At 48.1% G+C, this 27640-nt stretch overlaps 3 protein-coding genes and 1 long non-coding RNA gene across 5 annotated transcripts in view; 1 reads left to right on the forward strand and 3 right to left on the reverse strand.

The window, feature by feature from the left end:
- LOC143277337 (uncharacterized) overlaps positions 1-322 on the forward strand; it is a 5613-nt gene extending 5291 nt beyond the window's left edge. Inside the window, exon 4 of the mRNA XM_076582123.1 lies at positions 307-322. Coding sequence (XP_076438238.1) covers positions 307-322 — 16 coding nt within the window. The remainder of the gene's footprint in view (positions 1-306) is intronic.
- LOC143277353 (uncharacterized) overlaps positions 1-27640 on the reverse strand; it is a 610653-nt gene that overhangs the window by 509457 nt on the left and 73556 nt on the right. The gene's annotated exons all lie outside the window — the stretch shown is intronic.
- Positions 1-27640, reverse strand: part of LOC143277316 (uncharacterized) — a 273528-nt gene that overhangs the window by 205430 nt on the left and 40458 nt on the right. The gene's annotated exons all lie outside the window — the stretch shown is intronic.
- Positions 23592-27153, reverse strand: LOC143277338 (uncharacterized). Its single transcript, XM_076582125.1, has 3 exons — positions 27127-27153; positions 25018-25188; positions 23592-24092 (listed from the first exon to the last, which is right to left on the reverse strand). Exons 1-3 carry the CDS (start codon positions 27151-27153, stop codon positions 23757-23759), a joined length of 534 nt encoding a protein of 177 aa, XP_076438240.1. The 3' UTR covers positions 23592-23756.

A 27640-nucleotide genomic window follows, 5' to 3' on the forward strand; every position in this document is an offset into this window, starting at 1 on the left:
TTTTCTTCCAAGAGAGAACTTTGTGTTTCATTATTTGCTTTCAACATTCCGATTTGTTTATTTCAATGTTTTGTTCTGCAATGAAAGTATGTTGACGTATTAACCCATGTCGTAATGACATTAAACTGTCAAAGCCTCTCTCTCTCTCTCTCTCTCTCTCTCTCTCTCTCAATATTTCAACATTGTACATGCCCATACAGGCACTGCATTTTAACCACGAATGGGGTATCTTGTGTCATCTGTTGTATAATGGGTGTGTGTGTGTGTGTGTGTGTGTGTGTGTGTGTGTGGTGCTGTTTTGTACAGGCTGATTGAAAGCTAGCAGAGCGGGCCCACTTGGAGATGAAAACTTGTCAATAATCAAACAATGGTGAGCTCTCTCTCTCCCTCTCTCTCTCTCTGTCTTTCTCCCTGTCTCTCTCTCTCTCTCTCTCTCCCTGTCTCTCTCTCTCTCTCTCTCCCTGTCTCTCTCTCTCACTGTCTCTCTCTCTCTCTCTCTCTCTCTCTCTCTCTCTCTCTCTTGTACGTGTCCACGAAAGCAGTTATTCTGGCGGGAATGGGATTATGTCTTTTCGTGTGCAGTGTGTGTGTGTGCGCATGTGTGCATGTGTGCGCGCGCGTGCGCGCGCGCTTGTGTGTGTGTGTGTGTGAGAGAGAGAGAGAGAGAGAGTGTGTGTGTTTGTGTGTGTCTGTGTCTGTGTCTATGTGCTTTTGTTTGTTTATATATATATATATATATATATATATATATATATATATATGTATATATATGTGTGTGTGTGTGTGTGTGTGTGTGTGTGTGTGTGTGTGTGTGTGTTTACGTGCTTTTGATTGTTTGTATGTGTGTGTGTTTGTGTGTACCTGCATACTCGTACGTGTATGTGCGTGAGTGTGTGTGTGTGTGTGTGTTTCTTTGTTTGTTTGTTTGTTTGCGTGTGTGTGTGTGTGTGTGTGTGTGTGTGTGTGTGTGTATCAGAATGTGTGCGTGTGTTTGTGTGTGTGTGTGTGTGTGTGTGTGTGTGTGTTGGAATGTGTGTGTGTGTGTGTGAGTGTGTTTACGTGCTTTTGATTGTCTATTTATATGTGTGTGTGTTTGTGTGTACCTGAATACTCGTACGTGTATGTGCGTGAGTGTGTGTGTGTGTGTGTGTGTATGTGTGCGTGTGTGTGTGTATGTGTGTGTGTGTGTGTGTGTGTGTGTGTGTGTGTGATACTTGGATCACCCCCCCCCTCTCCCCCCCGCCCCTCGTCCCGGCTGTTCCTTTGAAAACATTGCAGTGGTTTACTTCTCCACAGCAGAAAAATGAACTGTTTGTTGTAGTGACGGATGACCCCATACACAGCAACGGTCACATTGCTCCTGGCACATTGTGGTGTTGATTTCAACAGACTGAAGGAAAACTAGCAGAGCGGACCCCCTCGGAGATAAAACTCGTCGGTAATGGAACAAAGATGAGATCTCTCTTTCTCTCTCTCTCTTCCCCACTCCACCCACCCCCCTCTCTCTCTCCCTCTCTTACTCTGGTACGTGTCCATGCAAGCACAGCTATTCTGGCGGGGATGGGATCATATGTCCTCTGCTGTGCAGTGTGTGTGTCTTTGTGTGTATGTGGTGTGTGTGTGTGTGTGTGTGTGTGGTGTGTGAACACCAGGTATACCAAACATGCCCTCAAACATCACACACAAACACCAGGTATACCAAACATGCCTTCAGACATCACACACAAACACCAGGTATATCAAACATGCCTTCAGACATCACACACAAACACCAGGTATACCAAACATACCCTCAGACATCACACACAAACACCAGGTATACCAAACATTACCTCCGACACTCAAACAGAAAGTCAATGCTGACCTCAGAGGCAAGACAAACTGGTTTGACACCAGTCAGAAAGTCAATGCTGACCTCAGAGGCAAGACAAACTGGTTTGACACCAGTCAGAAAGTCAGAGAGAGTGAGAAAGGCTCCTGACAGAATGAGCAGTTATGTCAAAGAAACAGTGTGAAATCCACTGGAAGACTGATAGAGGTATGCTGTGGAAATAGGACAATGTTCGTGTCTGTGTGAGTTATGTAGTTACCCATGCATGAAAAACAACAAGAAATAAATAATTGCATGAAGGATTAAGAGAGAGATAACTTTGTATTGTACAGTGTGTTGCTAAATCAAATAGTTAAATGTGAGGGCACTTACAGTATATTTTCCATTCTTAGTTTAATCTGTGTTAGACTGCCTTGCCAGTAATCAAAGTCCACATTTTCACCAAGCTAAACAGATTACAATATACAATAATTCATCCAACAGAATAGTAATCAATAGTTCCATGATTACTTTCATATATGTCTGGCCATGAAAACTGCAATATCTGAAAAAGGGATCTCAAGGGTTTCTTGTTTTGTTTTGTTTTGGTATGATTCAATCCATCTACACACAGACACAACAGTTTATATGTATGGATACATAGGTATATATCTCTCCTTGAAATCTGAGTTTTGCCTTTGTTTGTAAATACATTGTTAGTAGAACTAGAATAAAATGTATTATTGTGTGCAATGAAACATGCCCGTTGTAAAATGAGGATTATCAAATGTATATTTGATGTTATTTGGTTTACATATTGTTTACAAAGTTGAACAAATGATTACCACATGTGGGTGGGTTTGAGTCAGGTCTGACTATATGGATGTACATGGTGAAACAGGAAGATAATGGTGATCACCAACGCTTTCATCGTACTGCCAACGATGCTGTTTGTTTCAACGATGGTAGTGATGTGTTCTGAGGGTGGTGGTGGTAGTGGTAGTGGTGGTGGTGGTGGTGGTGGTGGTGGTGGCATTGGTGGTGGTGGTGGTGGTGGTGGTGGTGGTAGTGGTGGTGGTGGTATTGGTGGTGGTGGTGGTGGTGGTGGTATTGGTGGTGGTGGTGGTATTGGTGGTGGTGGTGGTGGTGGTATTGGTGGTGGTGGTATTGGTGGTGGTGGGGTGGTGGTGGTGGGGTGGTGGTGGTGGTGGTGGTGGTGGTGGTATTGGTGGTGGTGGGGTGGTGGTGGTGGTAGTGGTGGTGGTGGTATTGGTGGTGGTGGTGGTGGTGGTGGTAGTGGTGGTGGTGGTATTGGTGGTGGTGGTAGTGGTGGTGGTGGGGTGGTGGTGGTGGTAGTGGTAGTGGTGGTGGTGGTATTGGTGGTGGTGGTATTGGTGGTGGCATTGGTGGTGGTGGTGTGGTGGTGGTGGTAGTGGTGGTGGTGGTGGTGGTGGTGGTGGTAGTGGTGGAGGTGGTGGTAGTGGTGGTGGTGGTAGTGGTGGTGGTGGTGGTAGTGGTGGTGGTGTGGTGGTGGTGGTAGTGGTATTGGTGGTGGTGGTGGTGGTGGTGGTGGTGGTGGTGGGGTGGTGGTAATGGTGGAGGTGGTGGTATTGGTGGTGGTGGGGTGGTGGTAGTGGTGGAGGTGGTGGTATTGGTGGTGGTGGTGTGGTGGTAGTGGTGGAGGTGGTGGTAGTGGTGGAGGTGGTGCAGGAAAGTAAGTCATGTCTGACTGGACTTTTATTCTAATGCTGAAGGAATGACGACCTCCGATACTGACAACGACGAGGACGACGATTATGAGAGTAATGGTGATGCAGATGATATTGCCTTAGGCCTATGATTGTGGGCCTGTGTCCTTGCAATCTCCGCCAAACAATTTCTCACCGCCATTCAGTGTGGTCACCAACACTGACACAGCGACAGGAAACATCCGATGTTCCCTGCCATCTACTTCAGCACCCCTTTGACACACACAAGGCATGCAGTCAGACACCCAGCCATGGACTTCATCTGTCACTGTCCCCCACAAGATGGCTGAACCCATGGTGTCACGGATGACTGTGCCACATGTGTCACAAAGATTGCGGGAGCTGGAACGCATTTATTCGTTCCGGAAATTGGAGTTCTCCTGTACCAAGAAGCTAAACACCTTCACCACAGTCATTGCTAACCTTGGTTCTTCTGTGCAAAAGCTGACACTTCAGTGAGTTTCTCATAGAAAGAAAGAGAGGGAAAGTAAGAGAGGGAAAGAAAGAGAGGGAGAGAAAGAAAGAGTAAGATAAAGAGAGGGGGTGGACAAAGAGAGAAAGTGGGTGACATGTAGAGACACAGAGACAGAGACAGAGAGAGAGAGAGAGAGAGAGGGGTGGGGTGTTCCAAAGGAAGTAGCTCAGAAGAAGCAGACCAACAACATGCTGACCTGTGATGAAATGAATGCCATCACCAAGGAACGCTTGAAGTGACAGCTCTAAGCCACAGAGCACAGTAATGATGCCTGCCGTCCACTGGGACGGGTGGCCACTTACACACACCTCTATCAGCCTGTACCAGCCTTGCCACGGTGATCCATGACACACACCTCTATCAGCCTTGTCACAGTGATCCATGACACACACCTCTATCAGCCTATATCAGCCTTGCCACAGTGATCCATGACACACACCTCTATCAGCCTGTACCAGCCTTGCCACAGTGATCCATGACACACACCTCTATCAGCCTTGCCACAGTGATCCATGACACACACCTCTATCAGCCTATACCAGCCTTGCCACAGTGATCCATGACACACACCTCTATCAGCCTATACCAGCCTTGCCACAGTGATCCATGACACACACCTCTATCAGCCTGTACCAGCCTTGCCACAGTGATCCATGACACACACCTCTATCAGCCTTGCCACAGTGATCCATGACACACACCTCTATCAGCCTTGCCACAGTGATCCGTGACACACACCTCTATCAGCCTATACCAGCCTTGTCACAGTGATCCGTGACACACACCTCTATCAGCCTATACCAGCCTTGCCACAGTGATCCATGACACACACCTCTATCAGCCTGTACCAGCCTTGCCACAGTGATCCATGACACACACCTCTATCAGCCTTGCCACAGTGATCCATGACACACACCTCTATCAGCCTTGTCACAGTGATCCATGACACACACCTCTATCAGCCTATACCAGCCTTGCCACAGTGATCCATGACACACACCTCTATCAGCCTATACCAGCCTTGCCACAGTGATCCATGACACACACCTCTATCAGCCTATACCAGCCTTGTCACAGTGATCCATGACACACACCTCTATCAGCCTATACCAGCCTTGTCACAGTGATCCATGACACACACCTCTATCAGCCTATACCAGCCTTGCCACAGTGATCCATGACACACACCTCTATCAGCCTTGTCACAGTGATCCATGACACACACCTCTATCAGCCTTGCCACAGTGATCCATGACACACACCTCTATCAGCCTATACCAGCCTTGTCACAGTGATCCATGACACACACCTCTATCAGCCTTGCCACAGTGATCCATGACACACACCTCTATCAGCCTTGCCACAGTGATCCATGACACACACCTCTATCAGCCTTGCCACAGTGATCCATGACACACACCTCTATCAGCCTATACCAGCCTTGTCACAGTGATCCATGACACACACCTCTATCAGCCTATACCAGCCTTGTCACAGTGATCCATGACACACACCTCTATCAGCCTATACCAGCCTTGCCACAGTGATCCATGACACACACCTCTATCAGCCTATACCAGCCTTGCCACAGTGATCCATGACACACACCTCCATCAGTCTTTACCAGCCTTGCCACCATTACTTTTATATTTGAGTTTGCCTGTTTGTGAGATGCTGAAACCAAATCCATCAGTGATAATCTTTTAGGTATCATGAACTTCCCGACCCCCATCGTGTATACGTAGACCACGTGAAAGAATTGACCAACCCAGTCCCACCAACAACTGTACACACAAATGACGACATTTCATTGCACAGTTTCAGTTTTATATCTCACCAACAGCTGTACACACAAATGACGACATTTCAGTGCACAGTTTCAGTTTTATATCTCAAGGTGGTGTCACTGTGTTCGGATAAGTTCATATACGCTACACCACATCTGCTAGGCAGATGCCTGACCAGCAGCATAACCCAACGCACTTAACCAGGCCTTGAGTGCATGCATATATATATATATATATATATATATATATATATATATATATATATATATATATATATATATATATTTGTGTACCTATCCGAGAAGATTTCTTCTACAGAATTTTGCCAGAGGACAACACTCTCTTTGCCATGGATTGTTTTTCATTTCGCCAAGTGCGTGTTGCACATGGGACCTCGGTTTATCATCTCGCCAGAACGACTAGACCGAATTATCGTCTCATCATAATGACCAGACCGAAATATCGTCTCATCATGATGACCAGACCGAATTATCGTCTCATCATAATGACCAGACCGAATTATCGTCTCATCATAATGACCAGACTGAATTATCGTCTCATCATGAAGACCAGACCGAATTATCGTCTCATCATAATGACCAGACCGAATTATCGTCTCATCATAATGACCAGACCGAATTATCGTCTCATCATGATGACCAGACCGAATTATCGTCTCATCATGAAGACCAGACCGAATTATCGTCTCATCATAATGACCAGACCGAATTATCGTCTCATCATGATGACCAGACCGAATTATCGTCTCATCATAATGACCAGACCGAATTATCGTCTCATCATAATGACCAGACCGAATTATCGTCTCATCATGAAGACCAGACCGAATTATCGTCTCATCATAATGACCAGACCGAATTATCGTCTCATCATAATGACCAGACCGAATTATCGTCTCATCATGATGACCAGACCGAATTATCGTCTCATCATGAAGACGAGACCGAATTATCGTCTCATCATGATGACCAGACCGAATTATCGTCTCATCATGAAGACCAGACCGAATTATCGTCTCATCATGAAGACCAGACCGAATTATCGTCTCATCATGATGACCAGACCGAATTATCGTCTCATCATAATGACCAGACGCTCAGTGTGATGTTCCAGTCACACTTGGGAGAAAGGGAGAGAGCGGGATTCAGACCCTGACCCCCACGGACACTGTTTTTGTGGACGAGCGTCTTAACCATTCTGCCACCTTCCTCATTGCAACGTGGCATGAATATGTGAACTGTCAGCAAACGAGATCACACCGACTGTCATTACAGAATGCCACACTACGTGTGACCAAAGTGGGGACGGGGGAAAGGGAGGGGGTGGGGGGTGGCGCTGTTGATTTTTGAACAATGACGTTACCATATATGTTCTGTGTGAAGGTTTATAAAAGCCTGTTTCGTTTCTTTACTCTCACCAATATGTTGCCTGTCCTGAGAATTTGTTAACCACCCGTCTCTCCTTTATTCTCGTTTGGTGAATAACACAGATATTCCTGTCTCCCAATCAGTGAGTTGCCTTGGTGTCAGTCAACACAGCTATTCCTGTCTCCCAATCAGTGTAGAGCCTTGGTGTCAGTCAACACTGCTATCCCTGTCTCCCAATCAGTGAGTTGCCTTGGTGTCAGTCAACACAGCTATTCCTGTCTCCCAATCAGTGTGGAGTCTTGGTGTCAGTCAACACTGCTATCTCTGTCTCCCAATCAGTGAGTTGCCTTGGTGTCAGTCGACACTGCTATCCCTGTCTCCCAATCAGTGAGTTGCCTTGGTGTCAGTCAACACTGCTATCTCTGTCTCCCAATCAGTGTGGAGTTTTGGTGTCAGTCAACACTGCTATCTCTGTCTCCCAATCAGTGAGTTGCCTTGGTGTCAGTCAACACTGCTATCTCTGTCTCCCAATCAGTGAGTTGCCTTGGTGTCAGTCAACACTGCTATCTCTGTCTCCCAATCAGTGTGGAGCTTTGGTGTCAGTCAACACTGCTATCTCTGTCTCCCAATCAGTGAGTTGCCTTGGTGTCAGTCAACACTGCTATCTCTGTCTCCCAATCAGTGCAGAGCCTTGGTGTCAGTCAACACTGCTATCTCTGTCTCCCAATTAGTGTAGAGCCTTGGTGTCAGTCTACACTGCTATCTCTGTCTCCCAGTGTAGAGCCTTGGTGTCAGTCAACACTGCTATCCCTGTCTCCCAATCAATGAGTTGCCTTGGTGTCAGTCAACACTGCTATCTCTGTCTCCCAATCAGTGAGTTGCCTTGGTGTCAGTCAACACTGCTATCCCTGTCTCCCAATCAGTGTAGAGCCTTGGTGTCAGTCAACACTGCTATCTCTGTCTCCCAATTAGTGTAGAGCCTTGGTGTCAGTCAACACTGCTATCTCTGTCTCCCAGTGTAGAGCCTTGGTGTCAGTCAACACTGCTATCCCTGTCTCCCAATCAGTGAGTTGCCTTGGTGTCAGTCAACACTGCTATCTCTGTCTCCCAATCAGTGTAGAGCCTTGGTGTCAATCAACACTGCTATCCCTGTCTCCCAATCAGTGTAGAGCCTTGGTGTCAGTCAACACTGCTATCTCTGTCTCCCAGTGTAGAGCCTTGGTGTCAGTCAACACTGCTATCCCTGTCTCCCAACCAGTGAGTTGCCTTGGTGTCAATCAACACTGCTATGTCTGTCTCCCAATCAGTGAGTTGCCTTGGTGTCAATCAACACTGCTATGTCTGTCTCCCAATCAATGTAGATCCTTGGTGTCAGTCAACACTGCTATCCCTGTCTCCCAATCAGTGAGTTGCCTTGGTGTCAGTCAACACTGCTATCCCTGTCTCCCAATCAGTGATTTGCCTTGGTGTCAGTCAACACTGCTATCTCTATCTCCCAATCAGTATAGAGCCTTGGTGTCAGTCAACACTGCTATCTCTATCTCCCAGTCAGTATGAAGCCTTGGTGTCAGTCAACACTGCTATCTCTGTCTCCAAATCAGTGCAGAGCCTTGGTGTCAGTCAACACTGCTATATCTGTCTCCAAATCAGTGCAGAGCCTTGGTGTCAGTCAACACTGCTATCCCTGTCTCCCAATCAGTGAGTTGCCTTGGTGTCAGTCAACACTGCTATCTCTGTCTCCCAATCAGTGAGTTGCCTTGGTGTCAGTCAACACAGCTATCCCTGTCTCACAATCAGTGTAGAGACTTGGTGTCAGTCAACACTGCTATCTCTGTCTCCCAATCAGTGTAGAGCCTTGGTTTCAGTCAACACTGCTATCTCTGTCTCCCAATCAGTATGGAGCCTTGGTGTCAGTCAACACAGCTATTCCTGTCTCCCAATCAGTGCAGAGCCTTGGTGTCAGTCAACACTGCTATCTCTGTCTCCCAATCAGTGTAGAGCCTTGGTGTCAGTCAACACAGCTATTCCTGTCTCCCAATCAATGAGTTGCCTTGGTGTCAGTCAACACTGCTATCTCTGTCTCCCAATCAGTGTAGAGCCTTGGTGTCAGTCAACACTGCTGTATCTGTCTCCAAATCAGTGCAGAGCCTTGGTGTCAGTCAACACTGCTATCCCTGTCTCCCAATCAGTGAGTTGCCTTGGTGTCAGTCAACACTGCTATCTCTGTCTCCCAATCAGTGAGTTGCCTTGGTGTCAGTCAACACAGCTATCCCTGTCTCACAATCAGTGTAGAGACTTGGTGTCAGTCAACACTGCTATCTCTGTCTCCCAATCAGTGTAGAGCCTTGGTTTCAGTCAACACTGCTATCTCTGTCTCCCAATCAGTATGGAGCCTTGGTGTCAGTCAACACAGCTATTCCTGTCTCCCAATCAGTGCAGAGCCTTGGTGTCAGTCAACACTGCTATCTCTGTCTCCCAATCAGTGTAGAGCCTTGGTGTCAGTCAACACAGCTATTCCTGTCTCCCAATCAATGAGTTGCCTTGGTGTCAGTCAACACTGCTATCTCTGTCTCCCAATCAGTGTAGAGCCTTGGTGTCAGTCAACACTGCTATCCCTGTCTCCCAATCAGTGAGTTGCCTTGGTGTCAGTCAACACTGCTATCTCTGTCTCCCAATCAGTGAGTTGCCTTGGTGTCAGTCAACACTGCTATCTCTGTCTCCCAATCAGTGTAGAGCCTTGGTGTCAGTCAACACTGCTATCGCTGTCTCCCAATCAGTGAGTTGCCTTGGTGTCAGTCAACACTGCTATCTCTGTCTCCCAATCAGTGAGTTGCCTTGGTGTCAGTCAACACTGCTATCTCTGTCTCCCAATTAGTGTAGAGCCTTGGTGTCAGTCAACACTGCTATCTCTGTCTCCCAATTAGTGTAGAGCCTTGGTGTCAGTCAACACTGCTATCTCTGTCTCCCAGTGTAGAGCCTTGGTGTCAGTCAACACTGCTATCCCTGTCTCCCAATCAGTGAGTTGCCTTGGTGTCAGTCAACACTGCTATCTCTGTCTCCCAATCAGTGTAGAGCCTTGGTGTCAATCAACACTGCTATCCCTGTCTCCCAATCAGTGTAGAGCCTTGGTGTCAGTCAACACTGCTATCTCTGTCTCCCAGTGTAGAGCCTTGGTGTCAGTCAACACTGCTATCCCTGTCTCCCAACCAGTGAGTTGCCTTGGTGTCAGTCAACACTGCTATCTCTGTCTCCCAATCAGTGAGTTGCCTTGGTGTCAGTCAACACTGCTATCTCTGTCTCCCAATCAGTGAGTTGCCTTGGTGTCAGTCAACACTGCTATCTCTGTCTCCCAATTAGTGTAGAGCCTTGGTGTCAGTCAACACTGCTATCTCTGTCTCCCAATTAGTGTAGAGCCTTGGTGTCAGTCAACACTGCTATCTCTGTCTCCCAGTGTAGAGCCTTGGTGTCAGTCAACACTGCTATCCCTGTCTCCCAATCAGTGAGTTGCCTTGGTGTCAGTCAACACTGCTATCTCTGTCTCCCAATCAGTGTAGAGCCTTGGTGTCAATCAACACTGCTATCCCTGTCTCCCAATCAGTGTAGAGCCTTGGTGTCAGTCAACACTGCTATCTCTGTCTCCCAGTGTAGAGCCTTGGTGTCAGTCAACACTGCTATCCCTGTCTCCCAACCAGTGAGTTGCCTTGGTGTCAGTCAACACTGCTATCTCTGTCTCCCAATCAGTATGGAGCCTTGGTGTCAGTCAACACAGCTATTCCTGTCTCCCAATCAGTGCAGAGCCTTGGTGTCAGTCAACACTGCTATCTCTGTCTCCCAATCAGTGTAGAGCCTTGGTGTCAGTCAACACAGCTATTCCTGTCTCCCAATCAATGAGTTGCCTTGGTGTCAGTCAACACTGCTATCTCTGTCTCCCAATCAGTGTAGAGCCTTGGTGTCAGTCAACACAGCTATTCCTGTCTCCCAATCAGTGTAGAGCCTTGGTGTCAGTCAACACTGCTATTCCTGTCTCCCAATCAGTGAGTTGCCTTGGTGTCAGTCAACACAGCTATTCCTGTCTCCCAATCAGTGTGGAGTCTTGGTGTCAGTCAACACTGCTATCTCTGTCTCCCAATCAGTGAGTTGCCTTGGTGTCAGTCGACACTGCTATCCCTGTCTCCCAATCAGTGATTTGCCTTGGTGTCAGTCAACACTGCTATCTCTATCTCCCAATCAGTATAGAGCCTTGGTGTCAGTCAACACTGCTATCTCTATCTCCCAGTCAGTATGAAGCCTTGGTGTCAGTCAACACTGCTATCTCTGTCTCCAAATCAGTGCAGAGCCTTGGTGTCAGTCAACACTGCTATATCTGTCTCCAAATCAGTGCAGAGCCTTGGTGTCAGTCAACACTGCTATCCCTGTCTCCCAATCAGTGAGTTGCCTTGGTGTCAGTCAACACTGCTATCTCTGTCTCCCAATCAGTGAGTTGCCTTGGTGTCAGTCAACACAGCTATCCCTGTCTCACAATCAGTGTAGAGACTTGGTGTCAGTCAACACTGCTATCTCTGTCTCCCAATCAGTGTAGAGCCTTGGTTTCAGTCAACACTGCTATCTCTGTCTCCCAATCAGTATGGAGCCTTGGTGTCAGTCAACACAGCTATTCCTGTCTCCCAATCAGTGCAGAGCCTTGGTGTCAGTCAACACTGCTATCTCTGTCTCCCAATCAGTGTAGAGCCTTGGTGTCAGTCAACACAGCTATTCCTGTCTCCCAATCAATGAGTTGCCTTGGTGTCAGTCAACACTGCTATCTCTGTCTCCCAATCAGTGTAGAGCCTTGGTGTCAGTCAACACTGCTGTATCTGTCTCCAAATCAGTGCAGAGCCTTGGTGTCAGTCAACACTGCTATCCCTGTCTCCCAATCAGTGAGTTGCCTTGGTGTCAGTCAACACTGCTATCTCTGTCTCCCAATCAGTGAGTTGCCTTGGTGTCAGTCAACACAGCTATCCCTGTCTCACAATCAGTGTAGAGACTTGGTGTCAGTCAACACTGCTATCTCTGTCTCCCAATCAGTGTAGAGCCTTGGTTTCAGTCAACACTGCTATCTCTGTCTCCCAATCAGTATGGAGCCTTGGTGTCAGTCAACACAGCTATTCCTGTCTCCCAATCAGTGCAGAGCCTTGGTGTCAGTCAACACTGCTATCTCTGTCTCCCAATCAGTGTAGAGCCTTGGTGTCAGTCAACACAGCTATTCCTGTCTCCCAATCAATGAGTTGCCTTGGTGTCAGTCAACACTGCTATCTCTGTCTCCCAATCAGTGTAGAGCCTTGGTGTCAGTCAACACTGCTATCCCTGTCTCCCAATCAGTGAGTTGCCTTGGTGTCAGTCAACACTGCTATCTCTGTCTCCCAATCAGTGAGTTGCCTTGGTGTCAGTCAACACTGCTATCTCTGTCTCCCAATCAGTGTAGAGCCTTGGTGTCAGTCAACACTGCTATCGCTGTCTCCCAATCAGTGAGTTGCCTTGGTGTCAGTCAACACTGCTATCTCTGTCTCCCAATCAGTGAGTTGCCTTGGTGTCAGTCAACACTGCTATCTCTGTCTCCCAATTAGTGTAGAGCCTTGGTGTCAGTCAACACTGCTATCTCTGTCTCCCAATTAGTGTAGAGCCTTGGTGTCAGTCAACACTGCTATCTCTGTCTCCCAGTGTAGAGCCTTGGTGTCAGTCAACACTGCTATCCCTGTCTCCCAATCAGTGAGTTGCCTTGGTGTCAGTCAACACTGCTATCTCTGTCTCCCAATCAGTGTAGAGCCTTGGTGTCAATCAACACTGCTATCCCTGTCTCCCAATCAGTGTAGAGCCTTGGTGTCAGTCAACACTGCTATCTCTGTCTCCCAGTGTAGAGCCTTGGTGTCAGTCAACACTGCTATCCCTGTCTCCCAACCAGTGAGTTGCCTTGGTGTCAGTCAACACTGCTATCTCTGTCTCCCAATCAGTGAGTTGCCTTGGTGTCAGTCAACACTGCTATCTCTGTCTCCCAATCAGTGAGTTGCCTTGGTGTCAGTCAACACTGCTATCTCTGTCTCCCAATTAGTGTAGAGCCTTGGTGTCAGTCAACACTGCTATCTCTGTCTCCCAATTAGTGTAGAGCCTTGGTGTCAGTCAACACTGCTATCTCTGTCTCCCAGTGTAGAGCCTTGGTGTCAGTCAACACTGCTATCCCTGTCTCCCAATCAGTGAGTTGCCTTGGTGTCAGTCAACACTGCTATCTCTGTCTCCCAATCAGTGTAGAGCCTTGGTGTCAATCAACACTGCTATCCCTGTCTCCCAATCAGTGTAGAGCCTTGGTGTCAGTCAACACTGCTATCTCTGTCTCCCAGTGTAGAGCCTTGGTGTCAGTCAACACTGCTATCCCTGTCTCCCAACCAGTGAGTTGCCTTGGTGTCAGTCAACACTGCTATCTCTGTCTCCCAATCAGTATGGAGCCTTGGTGTCAGTCAACACAGCTATTCCTGTCTCCCAATCAGTGCAGAGCCTTGGTGTCAGTCAACACTGCTATCTCTGTCTCCCAATCAGTGTAGAGCCTTGGTGTCAGTCAACACAGCTATTCCTGTCTCCCAATCAATGAGTTGCCTTGGTGTCAGTCAACACTGCTATCTCTGTCTCCCAATCAGTGTAGAGCCTTGGTGTCAGTCAACACTGCTGTATCTGTCTCCAAATCAGTGCAGAGCCTTGGTGTCAGTCAACACTGCTATCCCTGTCTCCCAATCAGTGAGTTGCCTTGGTGTCAGTCAACACTGCTATCTCTGTCTCCCAATCAGTGAGTTGCCTTGGTGTCAGTCAACACAGCTATCCCTGTCTCACAATCAGTGTAGAGACTTGGTGTCAGTCAACACTGCTATCTCTGTCTCCCAATCAGTGTAGAGCCTTGGTTTCAGTCAACACTGCTATCTCTGTCTCCCAATCAGTATGGAGCCTTGGTGTCAGTCAACACAGCTATTCCTGTCTCCCAATCAGTGCAGAGCCTTGGTGTCAGTCAACACTGCTATCTCTGTCTCCCAATCAGTGTAGAGCCTTGGTGTCAGTCAACACAGCTATTCCTGTCTCCCAATCAATGAGTTGCCTTGGTGTCAGTCAACACTGCTATCTCTGTCTCCCAATCAGTGTAGAGCCTTGGTGTCAGTCAACACTGCTATCCCTGTCTCCCAATCAGTGAGTTGCCTTGGTGTCAGTCAACACTGCTATCTCTGTCTCCCAATCAGTGAGTTGCCTTGGTGTCAGTCAACACTGCTATCTCTGTCTCCCAATCAGTGTAGAGCCTTGGTGTCAGTCAACACTGCTATCGCTGTCTCCCAATCAGTGAGTTGCCTTGGTGTCAGTCAACACTGCTATCTCTGTCTCCCAATCAGTGAGTTGCCTTGGTGTCAGTCAACACTGCTATCTCTGTCTCCCAATTAGTGTAGAGCCTTGGTGTCAGTCAACACTGCTATCTCTGTCTCCCAATTAGTGTAGAGCCTTGGTGTCAGTCAACACTGCTATCTCTGTCTCCCAGTGTAGAGCCTTGGTGTCAGTCAACACTGCTATCCCTGTCTCCCAATCAGTGAGTTGCCTTGGTGTCAGTCAACACTGCTATCTCTGTCTCCCAATCAGTGTAGAGCCTTGGTGTCAATCAACACTGCTATCCCTGTCTCCCAATCAGTGTAGAGCCTTGGTGTCAGTCAACACTGCTATCTCTGTCTCCCAGTGTAGAGCCTTGGTGTCAGTCAACACTGCTATCCCTGTCTCCCAACCAGTGAGTTGCCTTGGTGTCAGTCAACACTGCTATCTCTGTCTCCCAATCAGTGAGTTGCCTTGGTGTCAGTCAACACTGCTATCTCTGTCTCCCAATCAGTGAGTTGCCTTGGTGTCAGTCAACACTGCTATCTCTGTCTCCCAATTAGTGTAGAGCCTTGGTGTCAGTCAACACTGCTATCTCTGTCTCCCAATTAGTGTAGAGCCTTGGTGTCAGTCAACACTGCTATCTCTGTCTCCCAGTGTAGAGCCTTGGTGTCAGTCAACACTGCTATCCCTGTCTCCCAATCAGTGAGTTGCCTTGGTGTCAGTCAACACTGCTATCTCTGTCTCCCAATCAGTGTAGAGCCTTGGTGTCAATCAACACTGCTATCCCTGTCTCCCAATCAGTGTAGAGCCTTGGTGTCAGTCAACACTGCTATCTCTGTCTCCCAGTGTAGAGCCTTGGTGTCAGTCAACACTGCTATCCCTGTCTCCCAACCAGTGAGTTGCCTTGGTGTCAGTCAACACTGCTATCTCTGTCTCCCAATCAGTGAGTTGCCTTGGTGTCAGTCAACACTGCTTTCTCTGTCTCCCAATCAGTGCAGAGCCTTGGTGTCAGTCAACACTGCTATCTCTGTCTCCCAGTCAGTGAGTTGCCTTGGTGTCAGTCAACACTGCTATCTCTGTCTCCCAATCAGTGAGTTGCCTTGGTGTCAGTCAACACTGCTTTCTCTGTCTCCCAATCAGTGCAGAGCCTTGGTGTCAGTCAACACTGCTATCTCTGTCTCCCAGTGTAGAGCCTTGGTGTCAGTCAACACTGCTATCCCTGTCTCCCAATCAGTGTAGAGCCTTGGTGTCAGTCAACCCTGCTATCTCTGTCTCCCAATCAGTGTAGAGCCTTGGTGTCAGTCAACACTGCTATCCCTGTCTCCCAATCAGTGAGTTGCCTTGGTATCACTCCTGACAACAGTCCTTTCGGCAACACATTTTTAGCATTTGCAAATCAGTTTTATCTTCACCATTACCTGTCTATGGAAGCAACCAAAACATTAGTCTTTGCTTTTCTTTTGTCAAGGATTGATTACTGGAACTCTGTTCTTGCTGGTATTCCAAAGCATCACTTGACAAACTCCAAAGAGTTCAGAACAATGCTACTCGACTGATTTTCAAGTCCTCAAAATTTGAACGTGTTACTCCTCTTTTCCATTCTCTTTGCTTGCAATCTCTTTAACAAAAAAAAAAAAAAAAAAAAAAGAATTCAAGCTTTCTGCTCTGACGTTTTCTGTCCTCTCATGCTCTGGCCCTCGCTACCTCCCGAAGTGTACATTCCAACTCGTCACCTTCGTTCTGCTTCTGTAGAAAATCCCTGTCGTATAGAAGCAACAGGGTCAGCACTCTTTCTCTTTCCAGGCCCCCTCTTTGTGGAACGAACTACCAGAAAAATTTGTGACATTCAGCCTTGCCAAGTTCCTCTAAGCCTGCTCTGAAAACACATCTTTACCAACAACAGTACATTTTCCAGCACTGGTCTTGGTATGACCTGGTTCTAAATGCATTTTACTGTGGGGAGGCCGTTTGCAATCTCTGTGAGTGGTGGGGTGCTTGCGGCTGGGTGGTTGCATGTGTGAGTGTGTTACAGGAATGTGTTTTCTTGAGGGCGTTATGGGTGGTTGGGTGGTTTCTAATGTTCAATTGCGTGAATGTATTCTGACACGCATTTCTCTTTGTGTGTGTGTGTAGGGGGGGGGCAGGGGGGGGTAGGGGACGGGGGGCAGGGGGGGTAGGGGAGGGTGTGTGTGTGGGGGGGGGGGGAGGTTGTGGAGGGGAAAGGGGTGAGGAGGGGGGGGGGGCAAGGAAATGTAAAGCGCTCAGAGCAGTATTTCTGGAGAACAAAAATACGCTCTATGATCCATTATGATTATTAGTATTAGTATTATGATTATCCTTGTCATTATATGAAGTTCAGTTTGCCGTGGCTTTCCCATAATGTTGGATAATCTAACTAAGAGCTGTAAATGTCAAAGTTAATCCAAGCAACGTTTGGGTTTATCAATAACTATGGATCAGTTGAGAAGTGGTTTCTACTGCCCAGTATGAAGGCAGCCATAGGCAAGGCGTTTTGAAGTTGTCTGTGTGTCTCCGAATTTTGTTTGTTGATTTTTCATGTGTGGAGAACGTGGAGTTAAAATGTGAACTCCTCAGCCCCGCTTTCGTTTATGCCAGTGTTTGCTGGATTTTTTAACTTACTTTTTGTTAGTGCCCATTGAAACTGCTGAGAAATTCATCTCATCGAACAGCTTGGTCACTCCTAGTTCAAAAGACCAGCCATGGGTGAAGAGGGGAACTTGTCCCATGTCCTGGGGTAGGACGGGGGTTCCCTGTCGAGAGGGAATCGCCCAAGGGACATTGCCCCTGTCCAATGCAGAGAGCATTGAAGCTTGATTTGAACCAACATCAATTCTGTGGGAGTGAGAGCTTCCCTTCATTGGGAATACTGATCATCTGACTAGGCTGTGTGTTTTCCTTTTTTTTCTTTTTTTTTACCAGCTGTTGGGGCCATTTGTACAGCTCACATCACAGCAGCTTGCCCCCAAGTGAAGAGTCACAAATGTAGTTATATGGAGTGTTATACAAGTTATTCTCTCTGATCTTCCAGCATAACTGTTTGGGCATAGAAGTCACCACACATGACAGCATTACGTTTTGCAGTAAACAGTTCTGTGTCTTTTCTTTTCCAGTTGTTCATATGTGTCCAGTGTGTGGCCACCCCATGAAAAGAAGTGTATGTGGAGGGGGCGAGGGGAGAGAGAGAGAGAGAGAGAGAGAGAGAGAGAGACAGGCAGACAGAGAGATAGATAGATAGAGAGAGAGAGAGAGAGAGAGAGAGAGAGAGAGAGAGAGAGAGAGAGAGAATTGCCATTCAACAATTATTTACACATGCAAGCTTGTGCAAGTTTCTCTCTCTCCCATACTTGTCCATACAGGCACTGCTGTTTAGGTGTGTGTGTGTGTGTGCGTGTGTGTGTGTGTGTGTGAGTGTGTAATATGTGTGTGTGTGTGTGTGTGTGTGTGTGTGTGTGTGTGTGAGGCAGAGAGAGAGGGAGCACAGCTCTCCAGCAAAACTAGGCAAGTTAAACAAAAAACAGGTGAAACAAGACAAGACAAGACAAAGTAAGGTAGGACGTACCAACACAGAACAAAGCAAGGCAAGGGAGCACAAAACAAAACCAAGGCAGGACAAGGCAAGGCAAGGCAGACAAAACAAGGAAATGGGAAGTTTGCCAGGAAATGGGAGTTTGCCAAGGCAAAGGAAGACGGAAAAGATCCATGATATGTCAAGGAAAGGCAGTGACATGGCATGATATGACAGGACACACCATGGCAAGACAACAATGGCTTGGCATAACGTGGTGAATATGACATGAAACAGCACCACACATTGTTACCTGCTCTGTGGAGAAATGGAGGCAAAACTGCACACTGCAATCAGTTCTGGGAACAGGTGATGACAACACAGATATCGGTTCTGTGAACAGGTGATGACAACACAGGTATCAGTTCTGGGAACAGGTGATGATGGCACAGGTATCTGTTCTGGGAACAGGTGATGACAGTACAGGTATCAGTTCTGGGAACAGGTGATGACAGTACAGGTATCAGTTCTGGGAACAGGTGATGATGGCACAGGTATCTGTTCTGGGAACAGGTGATGACAGTACAGGTATCAGTTCTGGGAACAGGTGATGACAATACAGGTATCTGTTCTGGGAACAGGTGATGACAGTACAGGTATCAGTTCTGGGAACAGGTGATGATGGCACAGGTATCTGTTCTGGGAACAGGTGATGACAGTACAGGTATCTGTTCTGGGAACAGGTGATGACAACACAGGTATCTGTTCTGGGAACAGGTGATGACAACACAGGTATCTGGGAACAGGTGATGACAGTACAGGTATCTGTTCTGGGAACAGGTGATGACAGTACAGGTATCTGTTCTAGGAACAGGTGATGACAGCACAGGTATCTGTTCTGGAAACAGGTGATGTCAGTACAGGTATCTGTTCTGGGAACAAGTGATGACAGTACAGGTATCAGTTCTGGGAACAGGTGATGATGGCACAGGTATCAGTTCTGGGAACAGGTGATGACAGTACAGGTATCAGTTCTGGGAACAGGTGATGATGGCACAGGTATATGTTCTGGGAACAGGTGATGACAGTACAGGTATCAGTTCTGGGAACAGTTGATGATGGCACAGGTATCTGTTCTGGGAACAGGTGATGACAGTACAGGTATCAGTTCTGGGAACAGGTGATGACAACACAGGTGTCTGTTCTGGGAACAGGTGATGATGGCACAGGTATCTGTTCTGGGAACAGGTGATGACAGTACAGGTATCAGTTCTGGGAACAGGTGATGACGGCACAGGTATCTGGGAACAGGTGATGACAACACAGGTGTCAGTTCTGTGATGACAGCAAGGTAGAGGTAAGGATCAGGTTCACACAACACAGCACACAGACTGTCGTCTCATGAAGTGTCTGCACCCTGCTCTCACCACGTCAGGCAGTATATAGTGTGCAGCCAAGCCACGCCTCCATGCATTGACACAGCCACACATCCAATGTGCTAACGGTGTGAACATCATGAATATTAACCAGCTTGAACCAGCTAGACTCACACAGCCACTTGGCAGCTCAATGGTCTGCCCCCTTATTACCGACCCCCTCTCTCTGTACCTGCACTCCACCCACCTCCCCACCTGTCCCCCGTTGCAGCCCCTCCACCTTACCCACCACCCAACCTGAAGCCTGGGTCCCGCACTTGTAGTGTGACACGCCTTCACGTGTCTGGTGTACCTTCACGTGTCTGGTGTACCTTCACCTGTCTGGTGTACCTTCACGTGTCTGGTGTACCTTCACGTGTGTGGTGTACCTTCACAAACATGAAGCGATAGAAACACTGTGAAGTATCAAATGATTACAGTTTAAAAGTCTAATCTGATTTCCTCCTCACACACACACACACACACACACACACACACACACACACACAGAGATATATATATATATATATATATATATATATATATATTAATATTTTTTTATATAGCGCTATAATACAAGCCATGTTTTCTGTGGAGTAGAGGTCGGAGTAGTGTTCCGCCCATCTCTCCATCTGCTGGCTAGGATCGTTGATTATTTCCCCGGTGGAGGATTTGAGGGGGCAGTCTTGCTCTGTGTTGGTCCCAGTGCCTTCTTGATGCCATCATACATCCCTCGGATGTTGCCTCTTCCAGCAGCATTCTGTATCTCTTCACTGAGCTCCGTCCAGTACTCATTTGCACATCGCCTGGCGTTAAACTGAACCTTACTCCTGGCGGCCCTGAGGATTTGCAGGTTCTTCTCACTGGGTGACCGTTAGTACTCAGTGAGTGCAGCGCGCTTGGCCTCAATACTGGGAGTCATCTCTGATGATTGTGCCTCCAACCAGTCGTGGGACTTCGCGGTTTTCTTCCCAAAGGTGGCCATAGCAATGCGGTGCATGGTGACTTTTATCGTTTTCCATCGTTCTGTGGCAGAGTCTCTGGGCTACAATGCATCGAATTAACTCTCAAAGGTCTCTGCGAACTGTTCTACAAGGTCTGGCTGAGACATTTTGCTGACGTCAATGCGAGGGTTCCCTTGTTTCTCTGAGCAGTGGAACTTCTTTGGTTGCAGTCTGATCTTGCAGCATACCAGAGAGTGGTCCGTGTCGCAGTCTGCGCTGTGGTAAGAGCGAGTGTGGAGAAGGTTTTTGATGGCAGCTCGTCTTACTAGGATCAGATCCAGTTGGTGCCAATGTTTTGAGTGTGGGTGCCTCCAGGAGACTTTGTGTTGGGGCTTCGTCTTGAAGAAGGAGTTGGCGATGCACAGTTCATGGCAGGTACAAAACTCAAGTAGTTGCTGTCCATTCTCATTCATTTTCCCCACTCCAAAGAAACCGAGACAGGAGGGCCACGAATCGTTGTCTGCACCCACTCTGGCATTGAAGTCGACCAGGAGAACAAGTTGTTATGTCCTAGGGATGTTCCTTATGGTTGGTGCGGGATTTTCGTAGAACTCATCTGTGGCGTCTGGAGAGGCGGACAGAGTTGGAGCATGTGCGCTGACGAGAGCGACATAGCCTTCGGAGGTGTTGAGGAATAGAGTCAGGAGTCGTTCTGAACCACCGCTGCCTGGTTCGATCATGTTCAGCAGGCTGTTCCTAACTGCAAAGTCTACTCCATACTCTCTTGGGGCATCAGAGCTCTTTCCTTGCCAGAAGAAGGTGTAGTCCCTCTCCTTTAGTGTTCCCGAGTCAGCCAGCCGTGTTTCCTGCAGAGTGGCAATATCCACATTTAGTCTCTTCGGCTCGCTGTTTATGACGGCCGTCTTTCTGGCGTCGCTGATGTCTTGCAGATCTTGGGAGAGCCCAGGCATCATTGCCGGACATTCCAACAGGCCAGTTTCATTGTTGATCCGTTTCTTGAAGTTTTCGTTTTGCCTGGTGTGGAAATTAACGACCTGCTTGTCGGATATTCTCCTAATTTTCATACACCCATAGATGAAGGCAGGTCGTGGCAGGACAGCACCTAACTGGCTGGGGGCTGCCCAGCTTGGGCGGGCGGTAGCTGTCCAGTGGGAAGCGAGGGTCCCTCCTACCGTCAAAAGCAACCCCTGGCGTCAGCCCTACGCCAACTGAGTGCTAACCTTTTACCGGTAACTGTTGCTTCACGTGTCGTTCCGACGCTAGTGCTAGTAGCGAAGCTGGAGTGTCCTCTCCAGGTTTTAGGTGCAAGGTGCAAGGTGTTTGTGGATGGATGGACGGATATAAGCCTGGGAAATGTAATATGGAAGACGGGTTGTTGTCCATGCAGCTTGTCCCCCCTCTCCACCTCGCTGACAGATCCAAAGGAATAGCAAGGCTGTTACGTTTTGGTGCCAACGCGGCCGCAGGAGCTGCCGGAAAGTGACAAAGTTTGCCATCCAACCGCCTTAGGGGCCCCACTCCGGATTTTCTGTCAGGGTTTACTCCCTTAGCTAGGTGGCCGCAGGTAGCTCTTCAAAGCTGGCACCCTTTGATTGGTCATTTATTTCCACCAGGGTGTCTAGCCACCCTCCTCACCATCCTCCTGAGAGGACTGGTGGGGGTGCTGGTTTAGTCGCCAGCAATTCGACCCTGTGACAGGTAGTGCTGGGATCCAGGTTACCAGTAGCAGATATATCTATCTGACCTGACACTGAAAATGATGCCAATGACATGAAAAACTAAACCTAAATAGTGATAACGATGATAGGCATATATAGATAAACGAATATAAACAGATTGAAAACAATGTGCTCGCTGACATTAGTGTACAAACTCAACGCAGGCGCGCACCGGCACATCTCACACACACACACACACACACGCACACACTGTATGTATATATATATATATATATATATATATATATATATATATATATATATATATATATATATATGATAATCATGATGATGACGATGCAATGACATAATTTCATAATCACGTATACTATATCCTTCCTAAGACATATAATCTTACATCCCACTCATAAAAAATCTTTACACTATGATGCATAGTGAGGATCTGCTGACATAGCTATACATATACTGATTCAGCATGGTTACTGAGAATCTTCCGTATGACGCCCCCCCACCCCCCACCCCCCGCCCTCCCCTCCTCAGTGTTCCCAATTGTGTCTCAGTTCGAGATGAGGATAATTTCAGATACTGTCTGGCACTTGCTTGGCGATTCCGGTATCCACTGTCGCCTGTAGCTTTCTCGATCTTGACCTTCGCTCAACACAGGCTTCTGGTGATCGTTAAGAATCACAGGGCTCCGGTTTAGAGGATATACTGGCTTTGAAGTTCATGACCATTATGCCTGTTGACTTGAGTCAGATATAATGTGTGTGTGTGTGTGTGTGTGTGTGTGTGTGTGTGTGTCTGTGTGTCTGTGTGTCTGTGTGTCTGTGTGTGTGTGTGTGTGGTGTTAATGATCATCCGGAACAGAAAAAAAGAGAAGACGTATTCACCTCAGAGAAAAATCAAAAAGATCTTTTCAGCTTGAGAGAAGAAAAAAAAGAGAAAAAAAGAAAGAAGTTGTGGGGTGAGGAGGCTCTACAAACACTGTATCTGTACCTGATTATATCTTGCTGACCAACACTTGGGGGGAATGGGGGCGGAGGGGTGGGGGTGGGGGCGGTGGGGGGTATGGGGTTGGGGGTGGGGGTGGGAGTTCAAAAACGTGACAAAGGGGCGCAGCTCTATTTCTCTCTTGCAAAGAACAGAAATTTGAGCTTCAGTTGGTCCCTCCCTCGTGTCACACACTCCAGAAATCTGGGCAAGCCCAAAAGTCAGGAGATTTGGACTTTTAGGGTCGACACCGCGCAACACACACTCCCAAGAAGGACGCAGAAATCCGTGTACGATTTTACAACTTTTATTCACACAATCACACACATATGGGTACAGGACCTACTTCCTAAGCTATCCCCAAGCCCAGACCCTCGCCCCCACCTAACTCTAAACCACCCCTCCTTAACCCACCTTTAACCCCCACCGGGACAAAATCAAGAAACGAAAGAAAAACGAACCAAACACATACACACTCGCACATTCACTGCACAAGCGGCAACGTTCATTTAAACTCATCTGTCACTCGTTGACGGACTGAAAAATCCCTGCTCCAGGCTGAGAGTCGAACGCTAACTACAATCTCTCCCTCGACGTCCAGCTCACCCACAGAGCACCCCACCAGATAAGTCCGGGAGGTCGCGGCAAGCAGGGCAGGCTGCGGTCGAAGGTCGACGCCGAGGGACGATCTGGATCCCCAGGGTGCGACCCAAGGGTTTCGTGTCAGCGCTCGGCTCCTCAGGTGGAAGACCCCGAGGGGCGACCTCGGAGCTGGGACAGCAGAGCAGTCGATTTGCCGCTACTTGCGTCGGGGAACGCAGAACAACGCCCCGGAACCACCAGTCAACCTTGGGACAGCAGGGCCGTCGGACGTCGTCGCCTGAGTCGAGGAACGCGGAACCACATTGCCATGAGACCTCAATAAACAAACAAGCAAGCTGGGGACGGGGATAACCCCCTGTCAGTACCAGTCCATAACCGCATAACCCTATGCGCGTTGGGCGACCTAAGAAGCCACAGGTTGTGCTCTCATTCATCCAACAAGCACTCTAAGGCAAAAATAATGAACAACCACTGTCATACACCAATCACACGACAACATGCATGCCTGGAAGTGAGGGGTCCGGAACCTGCCAGGGTACCGGCCGTCGCCCTACTTATACGGTGGCACAGGTCAACCCAAGACTCGAACCCCAAACCTTGTGCCGCGCATCCTGAAGCACGCTCCCACAGCGCTACGCTGCCAGAATTGAAGGCCCAATCAAGGTACCCTCCCTTGCACAAGCAGACATGTTGGAACAGAACATTCAAAAAGGAAAAATTATGATAGCGCCAGCGCATGGCTGCCAAAGCCATTCGGATCACAAGCAGAGCAATTAAAGTGAGCAAATCAATACACAAACTCTTCCAGTGCTCGGTCCATACAGGGAGAGAACTCAGTAACCTATTATTGCCACAACAGCTTACACGGAAAACACTATCTTCTGACACGCTGCTACCAGCGGCCACTTACGCAGGTTTAAGAACCTATCGAGACACAGTATTTCCCCCAACGTCTCCCTCACATTCCCGATACTAACATCAGCTTGTAAGTTTTACATATCCAACGTACACTCTGTCGAACAAATTACGGAGATTATACTATTCCCTCACACTTCCTCACAAGTGTAATAATATAAACTCAAACCCGTAACTCACGGAATGATAATTATAACACTGGACCGTTACACGACAGTCTGTAACATCAGGTAATCGTAACAGTTTCATAAAGTGACCCCAGCCACTGTCCAACCCACAGACCTCCCAAAAGTGGAAAAGACAACTTAAGACACTCGAAACAGTTACCGCCTGATACAAGGTTACCTCACGACAGCTTGTGATGGGCGAAGGTGGTGACTTGGGTGGGACCTTCAGCCGGGCACTGCAGCCTCTGCTCACCGGCTTGCTAAAGATCAGGCAGAGGTTCTGGCTGGCCAAGAATTCCTCCCCATCAGCCTTCCGGGCCTCTGCCACAAGGTCCGCCCTCTCTGACGTCTCAGAGTCAAGTCACACCTAATCCCAGTCAGCTGCAGCCAGGTAAACGGCAGGTGAGCGCGAGTTCTGTACTTGGCACGCTAACCGGCCAAAACACACATTGCACGCACTGCACTGCAGTTGCAGTCATGCCAATGTGACAAGAGCCCTCTCGCTCCTACAGAGCGGTGTGTGCACGTGCTGCACAACTCTTACACAGGTAAAACGAGTGTGCAGACACACGCTTTTACCAAACCAAGAACATGTCAGAAAACATGATCTAGAGAAACTGGGATTCGAACTCCCAACCATCGGAACTAACACCACTTTCACCGGCCACTGAGCCATACTAAATCGCTCGCACTTCCGCCTATACTTCCACAGCAACGAAAGGTTGGGCTGATCCGTGACACCTCGTTAGTCTTGTGAGACAGAGTCAGCACGACTGACTGGGTTCTTTCGCAATCCGCTCCTCTCTCTCTCCTTCTCTCTCTCCCCCTCCTTCCATCTCTACCCCCCCCCCCCCCACTCTCTCTCTCTCTCTCTCTCTCTCTCTCTCTCTCTCTCTCTCTGCCACTCCGTCTCTGTCTCTCTGTCTGTGTCTGTCTGTTTCTAACTCCCTCCCACCATCTCTCTCTCTCTCAATCTCTCTGTGTGTGTGTGTGTGTGTGTGTGTGTGTGTGTGTGTGTGTGTGTGTGTGTAACTCCTCCCCACTTTCTCTCTCTCTCTGTCTCTGTCTGCCTGTGTCTGTCTGTCTGTCTGTGTATGTCTGTCTGTGTCTGTCTGTCTAACTCCCTTTCCACCATCTCTCTCTCTCCATCCCTCTCTCTCTGTCTGTCTGTCTCTGTCTCTCTCTGTGTATCCCCCTCTCTCTCTCTCAATCTGTGTGTGTGTGTGTGTGTGTGTGTGTGTGTGTGTGTGTCTTCTCTGTCTGTCTGTCTCTCTAACTCCCCCCCTCTCTCTCTGTGTGTCTCTCTCTCTGTCTGCCTCTCTCTTTCTCCCCCATCTCTCCCTCTCTCCCCCCTCCCTCTCTGTCTGTCTCTCTCCTTCTCCCCCATCTCTCCCTCTCTTCCCCCCTCCCTCTCTGTCTGTCTCTCTCCTTCTCCCCCATCTCTCCCTCTCTCCCCCCTCCCTCTCTGTCTGTCTCTCTCCTTCTCCCCCATCTCTCCCTCTCTCCCCTCTCTCTCTCTGTCTGTCTGTCTCTCTCCTTCTCCCCCCTCTCTCTCTCCCCCCTCCCTCCCTGTCTGTCTGTATCTCTCTAACTCCCTTTCTCCCTCTCTCTCTCTCTCTCTCTCAATCACTGTCTCTCTGTCTGTGCCTGTGTCTGTTTCTGTCTGTCTGTCTGTCTCTAACTCACTCCTTCTCTCTCTCTCTCTGTCTCTCTCTTTCTCAATCTCTCTGTCTGTCTCTGTCTCTGCCTCTGAATCCGAATCCGAATCCTCTGTCTCCGCCTTTGACTGTCTGTCTCTCTGTGCTATGGCGAGTATGTCCTTTTTTAAGGGCTATGACTCTGACGAACAAACGACCGGCATAAGCATTCTCCTTCCAAGTCTCTCATACTGTCTGACTGCCAGTGTCTGTCACTGTGTGGTTACATCTCTCTTTCTTCCCCTCTCTGTCTAGTTTTTCCATACATGTAGTGTGTTGGGGGGTGTGGGTATGGAGGTGGTGGTGGGGGGGGGGAAGGGTGTGTGTGTGTGTGTGTGTGTGTGTGTCTGTCTGTCTGTCTGTCTGTCTGTATATTTGTGTGTGCGCACCATGTGTGTGTGTGTGTGTGTGTGTGTGTGTGTGTGTGTGTAAGCCTGATGTGTGTATCTGTGCGTGCATGCGTGCGTGTGCGTGTGCGTATGTGCATGCGTGCGTGTGTCTTTATGTGTGTCAGTGTGGTAGGACGAGGTGGGTATAGTTCTTGTTGTGTTATACATGTATGTTTTGAGAAGATCCTTGCAGACTCGTACCACGCACACGTCCAACTTTCCATACATTTTCCCCCCATTCTATTCAAGCAAAAACCTGAGGACTGAGAAACCACCAGCTTGCTATACAAAATTAGTAACCTCTACTTTCTTCCGTACAAAACTTGATGCACTGAAGACAAAGTATAGTAAAATTGTTACATGCATCTGTGGTAAGTAGTTCAGCTTGCATCATTGTTTGTTTCACTGCCAGCAGTTACGTACCTTATTGCCCAAGTATTTGAAAGAGAATAGCTGTAGATGATTTTTGGAAAGTTATTTCTGACGAGGTTCGTATGGTCGAACTTTCATAGGCATTAGTTCATAGATCTGTTTCTACATTCCTTTAATGTACTTTGGAATTGTGTTAATGGCTTCTGATTATTATCATCATTATTGAATTGTTACTGTTAAATGAAATTGCATGTTAGTTGTGCATTTTTTTTTTAGTTTTCTACCTTTTCTGTTTTCATCTTCCCTCTTCCCCCCCCCCTCCCCCCCACTCCCACACACACAC

The sequence above is a fragment of the Babylonia areolata genome, chromosome 34, assembly GCF_041734735.1.
Source record: "Babylonia areolata isolate BAREFJ2019XMU chromosome 34, ASM4173473v1, whole genome shotgun sequence".
In the NCBI taxonomy this organism is placed as follows: Eukaryota; Metazoa; Mollusca; class Gastropoda; order Neogastropoda; family Buccinidae; genus Babylonia; species Babylonia areolata.

Coding starts and splice junctions, on each gene's coding strand:
- LOC143277338 (XM_076582125.1), bottom strand. CDS start 27,153: ATGTATGGAAAGTTGGACGTGTGCGTG. Junction 25,189..27,126: donor GAAAGTTGGACGTGTGCGTG/GTACGAGTCTGC, acceptor CTTGACTCTGAG/ACGTCAGAGAGGGCGGACCT. Junction 24,093..25,017: donor CCATCACAAGCTGTCGTGAG/GTAACCTTGTAT, acceptor CCCCGTCCCCAG/CTTGCTTGTTTGTTTATTGA.